Source organism: Scleropages formosus, chromosome 19 (genome assembly GCF_900964775.1).
Source record: "Scleropages formosus chromosome 19, fSclFor1.1, whole genome shotgun sequence".
Classification (NCBI taxonomy): Eukaryota; Metazoa; Chordata; class Actinopteri; order Osteoglossiformes; family Osteoglossidae; genus Scleropages; species Scleropages formosus.
In genome coordinates, this window is record NC_041824.1 from 23,775,546 (window position 1) to 23,788,146 (window position 12,601).

Sequence of the window (12,601 nt, forward strand, 5' to 3'; positions counted from 1 at the left end):
AACCAACTGCCCTCAGTGTCAGGAGCAAAGGGCTCGAAGATAATATGGGGTTTGCATGAAGAGCACAGGTTCAAGCACCGCGTCTCCCAGCAACGGCAGAGGGACTGGACCTGTCACAAGAAGACAGAACAAGGCAAACAAAACAACTGAAAGGAAGCTTTAAAAAAAGCCTCTTTAGAAAAGAGGGGGGATTACTAGGGTATACTGCAAAGAGTACCCCCTCCTAACAAGGTAACTTTAGCTCACAATGATTTGTGAGTGTAACAGTAAAATTTTGCCATTCAAGTCATCATGAATATTTATAAACGATGCCAACCGTCAGTGGACGTTGTGGTACATTTCATTATGAGCTGAAGGTAACAAACTCAGTGAAAGGCCCTTCCCAGAATCCTCTGCAGATCAAGCTTCGCAGTACGGCTGAACTACGGCCGTCAGTGGTGCCATGCATCTATCCATCCATCCATCCATCCACCTATGCATATATCCCTTTATCCACCCACTCACCCATCTAGGACACAGAAACACTGCTCAAATGTGAAGGTGTGGCAAGGAAAACAACAAACAGATGAGGAAAATGTCTTTCAGTCATAAGGTGGAAAGTAAAATCTAAAGAGGCACAGAGGACAGAGACTCTGAGCTCAGGTTCACTATCGCGCGCTGTTAGAGAGACAGCAAAGACCATACACGTGAGCAAGATGTGGTGCTGGGAAGAGCCACACTCACGCTGCAACAAAAAGTAACAAGGAGACGAACATCAAAAATAAATGTGTTGCGCCCTGTGTAAGGCACTCTGGGTTTATTATAAAAAAAATATTACAGCTGCAGATTAAAAATGTATGAAAGATAAGGGAAATGCTTTGTAAAAATGCACTTTTGGGGGGGCAGCATGATGGCACAGTGAGTAGCACCGCTGTCTCACAGCGCCTGGGTGGTGTGAGAGGATGTGGATTCGATCCCTCCTCAGTCTGTGTAGAGTCTGCATGATCTCCCCATGTCTGTGTGGATCTTCTCCAGATGCTCTGGTTTCCTCCCACACTCCAAAGACATGCTGGTTGAGTAAGAGAGAGTGTGTTCCACTGATGTATGGATGAGTGACCCACTGTAAGTAGTGTATATAGCAGTGTAAGTCACCATGGTGAATAAGGTGTGTGGGCTGATAATACTACATAGTTCGTTGGAAGTCGCTTTGGAGAAAAGTGCTAAATAAGTAAATGTAAAAATGAATCTTCGATCAAAAATGAGGAAAGAATTACAAGGAACACAAAGTGTCTCTCCTTAATCGCAATGAGTACTGACGCATCGCAGATATCAAAATCATTTCCGTGTCAAGGAATAAATAATCAATCACTGGAGAACAAGTTCATGGATGAACTATAAGAGTCAACGCACTGTTTTATGACGCCACATTAACTATGTTAACGATTGCTGTTGCCATTAGCGATGTTAGTGGTCGCGGTACTGTGGAGCTCGCCCTGGCCGCAGATGGGGACCAAGCCACTCTATGTTCGCAGACACACGAGCCAGCAAACCAAGGAGTGCGCGCCGCCCACAGACCCAAAATGAAGAGCGGCGAAGGGAAACGGGGCCACTGCAAATGGCTGGGGAAAGAAATCCTTTCAAGCAATTCCCCAGGGTTTGCCACCGCATGCAAGGAACGGTGTTGGTTTTAATAATAAAGAAATGAGGTAATGCACCGGCCTTTTAAAGGCGGCACGGTCTCCTGGGGCATTTACTCCGCGAACCAAGAAAACACAGAACAGACATTAATATCACATTAAACGCTGGAAAATGTGGGAAAAACTAATTTTGTTTCACGACTACTCTACCGTTTCACTTCCATGTTTCAGAGAGGAAAAAGCCCTTTGCAGGTATGACCTCTGTGCAGACAGATCTCATCTGCTCCCATGAGGAACTCTGAAAAGCATACCGATAATTAAATATACTCTCAAAGTATATTACTAAGGTATTCCTTCAACCGTTTACGTCCTTACGCTAGTACACAAAGCTGGCGTTACCTAAGCTCAGACAAAAAATTAGCATTTACACTCAGTACTAGTTAACTTCCAGATGGTCTTTCTGTGCCCCATAAACACTGTTCGCATGAATTTCCTTCCTTCTCACATATGATACAGCAAATTGATTCTCTGTTTTGACACAGAGCTTCTGACGAGCGGAATCCTGAACGCTTCCTAGTGCTGGACTGCGAGGGGCGAAGGTGTTAAGGTCGCGGTGCTGTAACAAGCATCCCTGCTGCAACACTCTGCTCCACCATATGGCTCATATGGTCCCTGGCAGCCTTTCACACACAAGCAACCTGGGGACATAGGAAGTGACAGCCAAATGCAGCTAAAATCACATGCTTTACTGCGCATCTCTACTGCTCCACCCTGCACCGTTTCCCCCGGCGCAACAACTCTGGCCGATTCAGGTTAAGTACTTTATTTACTCACCCAAATGTTTTTCTTCCTGTACGACTCATTAGAGCACTGGTAATTTAGCAAATTAAATATCATCAATTATTGATAAACATGGCCTGTTACTGGAAAAATGCATTTGTGGGAAAAAAATTATTAAAGAGCCCAAATGGATTGGCTCATTGCAAAATGCAGTTTGCAGTGGCGGTCTGGTGAGCGTTCGCGGTTTACACACGTTGTCATCCACTGGGCCCCGCGGGGAACACGGAAGGACGCAGCTCTGAAGAGGAGCACCACTCTGCAGCTGTCGCTCGGTGCTATAGACGTGGGTGTTATCCATCGCCATCTGACCCTTCACCTCTCTCTGACGTTTGGGCCAAAAGTTACAGCCGAGGTCTGAACGGGGAACCTGAAAGAGGCCTGGTGCCCTTTAGACACACACACATACACACACACGGTTCTGACGGTACAGGGGCCGCCTTTTCCCTGGTGACGTCTCACTGCGATTAGTTCCTTCCCTGGCAGACTCATCCATCATTCCTCAGCAGCTCTGTACTTGCACTGCTGCCCGTTCCAGTTCAATCACACGCAGGCAGGGCACAAGCCGTGGCTGCGGAAAAGGGTCGCAGCGCACAGCCGTTTTGATGGCTTCATTGCGGCCGACTGTTTTTATTCTGCATCCTCACGTGAAACGTAAGTGTAAACAAACTGCGAATATTTAACGCGTTCTTACATGTACGGCAAGTCATCGTGAGAGTCTTGAGGGTGCTCTGTAGCTCAGATATTGATCTTCCAAAGGGTTAACACCACCAGATTCCAGCATAAACTGTAAATATGGCCATCCTTCAATTTAAGAAATTAATCTGTTCCTGAAAAGAGTGCAGATATCAACATCTTGGATACTGAAAACCTTTCTCTTTTTTTTTTTTTCCCCAATGGGAGAAATTATGCTTTCCCAGTGAATCCAAAATCTCAAAACCAATTTTTCCCAAATATCACTATAAAACTGTCAACCATAATTTCAGCACAATCTAAAACACATTTGCATTTAGTTTATTTAGCAGACACTTTCCCCAAAGCAAGGTACATCTCAGAAAACAAAGGTGCATTACACCTGTAGCCTTTTCTGTCCTGCTTCCAGATAGTGCTCAGAAAACCCAGGAAAATTTTCTAGAGGTTTCTTTTTAACTGATCAGTTCTCTGCAGGATGAGCAATAACCAAACAGGAATCCACTGAGCATGTTGCAGTTATTGTGAACAACTTTTTAAAACTGTGCACTACTGCTGAAATGTACATGCATACCCAAAAGACCATTGGCTAAACTGTTCCTGCCAACTGCTCTGCTGTCTCCGCAACCATCCCATTCAGTAACAAACCTGATATGGGCAACAGACACTTCTGTGGGATTTCATACCCTTCTTTCTCATAACGCCCCGCTCTCTTGAAGCAACGCTCCCATATTCCTAAAACACCAACAGAGGGACGGATCTGGACGCACACGTCAAAGCACATTACTGCACTTCAGCTTCCCTCACACAGCTTTCAGTTTGTTTGGACAGCTTCTGATAAATTTCATTATACTGATTTGTTGTTCTGTAAACAGAAAATTGGCTATCAAAAGCCAAGAGCCATTATTATGAAATTTCAGATAAAGAGAGCTCCTACAATCCAAAGATGACTTTCACATGAACCCGTAACTAAATTGCCCCGAGTGCCTGTAAATCTACTGCTACCCTACCATGGACTGAGGTCCCATCCAGGGTATGCCCTGCTCAACCTGGCACCCTCTTATTCCCTGAGAGGCTAAGGACTGCTGTGACCCTGCTCTGGACAAGTGGTTATTGACATTGGTGGATGGATAATCACATCCTAGGGCACAGAATGTGACACGGCAGTTAGAGACATGAACCCTTTATCTGAAGATTGCAAGTTTAAGCCCAACTTTCCACTAGGAAGCAGGCAGAATAGTGGTTAGAGCCACTTCCTTCGGATCAAAAAAGTTGCAGGTTCAGATCCCACCTTGTACTGTCGTGTCCTTAGGCAAGATGCTTACCCTGTATAGCTCCAGTAAAATTATCCAGCTGTCCAAATAGGCAAACAATTCTGTGTCACTTGGGAGAAAAGTGTCTACTAAATGAGTAAATGTACTTATGCTGTGATAATTTCAGTGAAGGTACTTATCTTGAATGGTAAAAATAATGAGCTGTCTAGATGAGCCAATACTGCAAATCACTTTGAATAAAAGCATCTGCCAAGTAACTGACACACACACAGTCTGAAACCGCTTGCCCTTGCGGGGTCACGGGAAGCCAGAGCCTAACCTGGCAACGCAAGCCGCAAGATTGGACGGGGGGAGGGGACACACCCAGGACGGGACGCCAGTCCATTGCAAGGCACCCCAAGCAGGACTCGAACCCCAGACCCACCAGGAAGCGGGACCCGGCCAAACCCGCTGTGCCACCGCACCCACCCTTTGCCAAGCAACTACTTGATAAAAATAATCCTCTTCATATTAAAGACCAAATGGAAACAATAACTTGGAGCCTATCTCCACTAATCACGGGACACAGCCACACGATGTACAGACGGAAATCTGGAGTTAAAGCCCCCATCCTTAACGCTTACAGCTCACAATCTCTGACCGAGGCACCAGTATCTAGTCTCTACGCACACCTTCACGTTTTCTTAGGGGAAATACACAGCAAAGTGACAAAGGCTTTGCTTCCCAACCTCCACCAGGTCACTTACTGCGCTGCGGTCAGCACGCTCCATGACAGCCCCTATTGATGGTCTCTCCCCAGCAAAGTGACAGTTACCCTGAGCACAGCTGGTGATGATGTTATTACACACCCTTCCTCACGTTTCCTGGAGGCAATAAAATGTCTAATTCTGCAGTTGTGCCACAAAAACACTGAGTTGAGACATCGCACATCTCTGATGGAAATCTCAGCGATCACATCTCTTTCCTGTAACTACGCCTCCTCGTTCTATTGCGCAATTATGACTAAATGACGCTGAACTTCCGTAGGTACTCTCATAAATTATTATTTTTAATTATTTATCCTTTAGCAAGTGCTTATTCAAAATGACAACGATATCCTTTCATAAGGCTGGAGATTCTGAAATTGCCATTCGGGTTAAGCGTGCTCCTCTACAGTTCAAGAGCATATTCCCTTCCAGGATTTGAGGGAGAAAATTTCAGGATAGGAATCTGTATCTTTACTCAACACAGCGCCTGCGACTCCATATGTCAGTTTTCACAAGAAGCTTTACCGAAGGGAACAACGTAGGGTCCGACACAACCGAAATACGAGGTGTTAACGGGAAGGTCAAAGTGTTGATGACATCATTTCCACCGGCAGCGCGGTACTCCCCGCGACTGGCTCACGATTAGCCTCGCACCAGCTCCGGCACCAGACGTGGCCCACGGCAGAAGGACCCAATCTGCGACTCCAGTGCCAAGAGGCTGCATGCCTTCTCATTCCTCGGAACAGAGAGTCATTCCTAGGAGATTCAAACTGTCAGACGATCTGCTTACTTGCAGCAATTCAAACGGAGCTGAGGCATGAGAAAACGGGACCCGCGGCAAATGGCACAACGTGTTTTTTCTTGCTTTCTTTCAGCCTCATTAGACAGCTGACCCACACCCCTCGGACAATCGACACAGCAGCGCTAGCGTTTAACCATGGCAACTGCAGGGGATCAGCTGCAGGGGAGGGCTTGTACTTGCTGTGTTATTTCCTTTTCGGAAAACCTGTCGTGTGTTAGGGGGAAAAAAAAAGACAAAAAAAAGGATGAAAACCAGCAAATTCATGTTGCAGCTGACCGTGTACTCCTCATCGTGCACATGGTCATTTCACTTCCACGGCAGGTATTTTATGCTGTACGACGGTTCGTATCAGAAGATAGACACACATTTCCGGACAGATACACGCACTTGCGTCTCAAACTCAAAATGTTTCTGCTCCTTGGTGGCATCGGTCAGTGGTTCGTGATATCAACCTCTACGTTACCATGGAAACAATGACTGCTAGGGTATAGATAGGGTTCAAACGGTAGTGGTCGAGCCCCTCTTTTAAAACGCGCACTGGAAGGAGAGCGATATGCCAACCAATCCCAACAATTGATTAATGTAAATAAAATACAAGTGAAAGACTCAACAGTATTATAATTAATTCATTTAGCTGATGTTTCGCTCCAAAGTCACTTACAATATTATGCTGCTTATAGTGATTTACAGCAATTGTTACTCTAAGCAATTCAGGATTATACCTAGCTCAGGAGTACTACGTAGGGAGCAGGAAATAATGGCTTCTGTTATGAATATTATAACATGTTTTGGTGTTATTGCACATTAAAAAAAAGCCTATTTGGGAATTTCAAATTTTTTTCTTTAGCGTAGTGGCTAGAGCTGCTGCCTTTGGACCCCAAGGTCACCGGTTCGAATGTCACCTCCAGCTATGGTACCCTTGAACAAGGTACTTACCCTAAATTGCTCCCGTAAATTACCCAGCTGTATAAATGGGTAAATAATTATAGGTACATTAACATTAGAAGTTGTTTTGGGAAAAAGCATCAGCTAAATGAATAAATGTAAATTAACCCTGTTAGGGGAGAGAAGTGTAATATATTACAGCTTGAGAGAACAGAATTTTGTCTGATAAACCTAATAGAATCATTTGCTAGATTTAAAAAGAATTACAGACATATTTTGGGTCTAAGTTAAACATTAGATGAAAGAAAAGGCTCCCAAAACAAGAAATATGCGAAGTACAAAGAGCACTGACTCTTAGCAGAGGCAACATCTTTTCAGGATGACAACATAATTAAGGTATATTAGAAAAACTTCCAAAGACAGCAACCTGGAAAATCCACCCCGTGCCAAAAATCAAAATTCATAATCTCTCGTGTGGGAAAGGAAGATTTTTCTCACATTTAATGTCTCCACAAAAACCACAAGCCCCACATGATCACGCAAAATCAATCATGATGTTTACGCACAGACAGACATTATTACCACTGTATGCTCGACCGATACCTTTGGTGTGGACCGTGCGCTGGGAGAAATACAATTATTTACCCATTCAAACTGGCGGAGTATTTTACTACAACAATTGAGGGCGAGCACATTGCACAAGGGTGGTGCAGCAGGAATGAAATTCGAACCAGGACCCTCCAGAGTGCCAGGAAAGAGCCGTACGCGACCCTCCCGCCCCATTGCTCGTAACGCGAAGGATGTCAGAGCAGCTGCCAGCGGCACTGGTTTGTTTACCACTTCCAGCACTTTCCATAGCAGCTTCAAGTCATGATTTACAAATGCTCATCAATGTCGATTACTACTACTCCGGTGAAAAGGAAAAAGAAACGGTACGTGGCACCACAACATGTTTTTGACAGCAACATCTGCTACATTTTCAGCAGTAAATGACAGCATATTCTGCGATACATCAGTCGGATCTACAACCAGAAATGTGTCAAAGCGGACACTGAAGCAGCAGTTTCAAGGCGGCGGAGGTGGATGAAGCAGGAAATTAGGTCCCTAAACTGGTGTAATTATTAGGATGTGGGTTCATTGCTGGTTTGGACCTCAGGATGCAAAGCATAACTGGCTACAACGGATAAAAAAAGGGAAATGAAATCGGCAGCTGGTAGCGTAGTGGTTAGAGATATGGTCTTTAGATGCAAAGGCTGTAGGTTTGAATCCCACTTCCAGCTGTAGTACCCTTGAGCAAGGTATTTACCCTACATTGCTCCTGTAAAATTACCCAGCTGTGTAAATGGGCAAATAGTTGTAGTTAGACTAAAGTTGCTTTGGCAAAAAACGTCAGATAAACATAAAGGGAGCAACGATGAATTTATTACCACGGACGGTGAGAAATGGAGAGACGGAGAGCCAAGTATGGTACTGAAAAGTGGGAGAGGCGGAGTGCCGGTTAGGACTTCTGCCTCCACTGCAGATGCAGCGGCATTGATTGGCCAATTTGTGGAGCTCAGCAAGATACCCCAGACTTCCCCGTCTTCATTTCAGTGCAAGAACTCCGCGAATGCAAGAGTGGAAAAAGACACTGGAAAAAGGATCCTTTCCATCGAAAACCCTGTAGCGTAGAGCGACACGCTGACATTCTGCCTGCACACTTGTGTCTTGACATTTCCAGCACTACCATGAGACACAAATTAAATCTTCAGGGATGTCAATGGGTTTATTCCCCCCCCATGCATTACATCATTAGATCATCTATATCAAAGGCCAAAAGAAACATTTAAACAAGAAAACCATGGTAATAAAATAAAAACATAAGGCATTATTGCTTTTCTGGAAAGGTCTGGGCCGAGAGACGAAAATTAAATTATTTTTGTGCCACAGCGTCATTAGCTGCAAGTTGGGGGTCAGTGTTGTCATTTGATTAACTGGCACATCAGCGAAACACCAATTATACTGAGCAAAGCATGCAGCGACTGGTGTGTGAGAGAGAGAGAGAGAGAGAGAGAGAGAGAGAGAGAGAGAGAGAGAGAAGGCAGATATCAAATATTTCTTGTAAATGGGTCATCGCCAGGCAACCAGGATTTCCTCACTTCGTTTTTACTGTCATACCGGGGGGGACATGTGCGGCCCTTTCTCGTCTGCCCCCAGGGAACTATCGGTCGGGGTCGAGGAGAGCGAGAGGGCGACGGAGGAGGAGACCGGGCTCAGATCGGAGCCCAGCACTGATCCTCGGCTGGAGGCGTAACCAGCAGCGACTGGCCGAAGCCCCGAAGCGCCCCACGCCTCTCAGCACGGCAACGCAACGCGAGCGCTGCCGTCGTTTTACTCATCTAATTGAGCACCGAGAGCTGCCAGCTGCAACTTTTCTCTTCTGCTCCGTGAGAGCGAGCAGCGCATTTGGAAATTGTTTTTTTTTTTTTTTTTCCTTTTTTCCCCAGGGAGAAAAAGCGACACGCTAAAGAGACTGCGATGGACTCAAGTCAGCACACTGCAGTTCTCTACATCAGCAGCTGGACAGAAGGCCAGCTGGGGAGATTAAATGGAGTGAAGAGCCACGGTATAAATTATAAATCGGGGGGAAAAAGGAGAGAACAGAGAGCAGCAGGTCCGGCCCTCTCCCTCGAAATGAGCGGCCCTCCTCTTCCGGGATTGCCGCTTCTCCACGCGGGCTAACTTGTAGCCCCTTAGCGAGCGCTCTCGGAAGGACGAGGACACGTGGCTTCGTGAGGATGACGAAATGATTTACGCGGCGAAGTGAAGTCCACCGGCCGCGCGCTCAAAGAATCATGAAGGAAATCCGCGCTGCTCTTCGAGCGGAACTCCAAGTCACATGGCGAACAGATCTCAACTGCAAAACACAGGATATAGTGCATGACCTAACTCCGATATCAAACTAAATCGAACCGCAGTATAGATCCAGGGACGTCACGCCGAGGGGGAAGACGCAAGTAACCAAATTGCAAGCACCTGCAAAGGGGGCTGGGAGAGATAAGCACAAGTGCCGACTGTCACACCGTGTCCCGCCCTGTAACACCATCACTGCGTCCTGGATGGAGGGTCATTCAAAATATACTGATGAAGTGTAAACACTGGAACAAACAGAGTGTAGCGCAGTGGAACACAATGTAGCACACTGTAGTAGAGAATAGTGACATGGAATACAGTGTAGAGCAGTGGAGTGACGTTTAACACAACGTAAAGCACTGGAACACAACAGTGCAATGGAACAGCATAGAGCAGTATAGCGAAGTGGAACACAGTGCAGAGCAGTGCAGTGGATTGGAACACAATGTAGAGCAGTGCAGTATAGTGAAGTGGAACAGTGTAGAGCAGTGAAGTCGAACACAGTGCAGTATAATGGAATGTATAGTGGAATGGAACACAGTGTAGCACAGTGCAGCATAGTGAAGTGGAACACAGTGCAGTATAGTGGATTGGAACACAGTGCAGTGCAGTATAGTGAAGCGCAACACAGTGTAGAACAGTGAAGTGCAGCATAGTGGAGTGGAACACAGTGTAGAGTAGTGAAGTAGAACACAGCGTAGAGTAGTGAAGTAGAACACAGCGTAGAGCAGTGAAGTGCAGCATAGTGAAGTGGAACACAGTGTAGAGCAGTGCAGTATTAGTGGATTAGAACACAGTGTAAAGCAGTGAAGTGCAGTACTGGAATGGAACACAGTGTAGAGCAGTGCAGTATAGTGGATTGGAACACAGTGCAGTGCAGTATAGGGGAGTGGAACGCAGTGTAGGGCAGTGGAGTATAGTATAGTGGAGTGGAGTGGAACAGAACAGGCACTGGAACGCAGTGAAAGTGCAGTGCAGCGGTGTACTCTGTGAGTGTCTCTCACCGCCCTCACTCATTCATTCATTCATTCATTCACTCACTCACTCACACGTAAGCGTGGTAGACGAACGCCCAGCCGCGCGGTCTCTCCAGCACGTTGTAGAGGAAGTTCTGCAGACGCCGGTAGAAGGCGTTCCTCTTGGGCGGTTTGCCCGATCCCGACACGCTGCTGCGCGGCTTGCTCAGGATGCTGCCGCGCTTCGTGGCCTCGGAGGCGGCGATGAGAAGCGCTCCATCCCTGCCCGAGTCTGCAGCGCCGGGCTCCAGCCCGACGAAGCCCACTTTGAGCTTCTTCTCGGCGCCCGCGCCCGGGTACACGCCGCCGTTGCGGGATTTCTGCACCATCCTTAAAACGCACAGTCATGGATGTGGCCGGACGGACTGGAAGGACGAGCGCCCTTCGCCGGGCACGAGCATGGCACGAGCAGGAGCGCAGCCGCTCCCGCTCCCGGTTCCTGTGTGCGAAGAGGAGTCGCGCGGGCTGGGCAACCTCCCGCCGCGAGCCGCTCCTTCCGGCCACCTGACGCCCAAATGGGAGACGGAGAGCCGCCTCGAGACACCGAGAGAGAGGGGCGCGAGGAGACGTCAGCAGCACCACACGCATTGCGCGCGCACGGTACACCGTTAGACAGACGTACGCGAACACAGACGATGGCAGCACAGTAGAGGCAGTACCCAACACAAGTCATACACGATTCCTTTTAACCTTGGTTTCGCTCGCTGAAATCACGTTTAGTGACTTAAGTGCTGCTGGTTTACTTACAATCCTCTTAGTGTTTTAATAATGCGAAGCGCCACGCGCCCTTCCCACCTTTCCATCGACGGGATTTCTGTGGAAAAGTGGCGCCAAAAGTTGTGGTTCGGTGTGAAGGAACGAGAGAACATTATTAAAGCACAGTGGCAGGAACACCGTGATATATTCAACCTAATAGGCCTGCATTTCTTTCTCTTTGTGCGTTTATGTGCTTTACACCTTATATATCGCTACAAGTAGAAAACGGGTCTCCCACAGGTGTACAGGCGGTTTTGCACGCGGACACCTTTGGATAACAACAGGTACGCCTGGTAGTTGGATCTACTCCTTTACAGTTGCCCACCTACAGGGAAACCTTGCATTTGCATTACAAAACAAAAGCCTTCATGTTTCAGAAGGGCAGCAGACAGCAGTTGTGCCCTCACACACACACACACACCACTGCTTCATTTAGTGACACTCTTTGGGGAAGGGGGTGTGGTGGTGCAGCGGGTTTGGCCGGGTCCTGCTTTCTGGCGGGCCTGAGGTTCGAGTCCTGCTTGGGGTGCCTTGCGACGGACTGGCGTCCCGTCCTGGGTGTGTCCCCTCTTCCTCCAGCCCTGCACCCTGCGTTGCGGGGTTAGGCTCTGGTTTGCCACGACGGACAAGCGATTTCATACACTGTGTGTGTGTGTGTTTATGGGAGAAAACTGGCAGTAGGCCCACACACCATCTCTTGTCGCCTGTTTCCTCCGTACAAAATGGTTTTCAAAGCAAGAATTTGGGTGTATTTAAAAGCACAATTTCTAATCGTATCCTTTAGCTTACAGGTTTAATGAAGGAACAGTCCTCAACATAATGACTGCTGGTGTCAATCATGTGATATCAAACCTACATGGGCAGATAGATAGAAAATGCAAGGCAACAGCAATGTTAGTGAGACAGTGACGACTGATGAAAACAAACCACCTGCCCACAGAGAAATGTTAAATACATCTTACAGAATGTTTGTTACCTTGTTTAATCATTAAGTAATGCATCAAATTTGCATGAAATAAATACAGATGTAACCGTACATCGGTTTGTAGGGGACTGATATCTGGGATACAGAACAGGTTGAAAACAG

The 12,601-nt window shown here is 46.9% G+C and overlaps 1 protein-coding gene across 6 annotated transcripts in view; it reads right to left on the reverse strand.

The window, feature by feature from the left end:
* Positions 1 to 11,407, reverse strand: part of LOC108932562 (potassium voltage-gated channel subfamily KQT member 2-like) — a 42,324-nt gene extending 30,917 nt beyond the window's left edge. Inside the window, exon 1 of one of the 6 annotated variants that reach the window (XM_029246197.1) lies at positions 10,792 to 11,387. In XM_029246197.1, coding sequence (XP_029102030.1) covers positions 10,792 to 11,087 — 296 coding nt within the window. In that variant the 5' untranslated portion in view covers positions 11,088 to 11,387. Of the gene's footprint in view, positions 1 to 10,791 lie in introns of all 6 variants that reach the window. The other 5 variants (XM_029246198.1, XM_029246194.1, XM_029246195.1 and 2 more) reach the window with 5 other exon arrangements.
* Between the last annotated feature and the right edge of the window lie 1,194 nt (positions 11,408 to 12,601).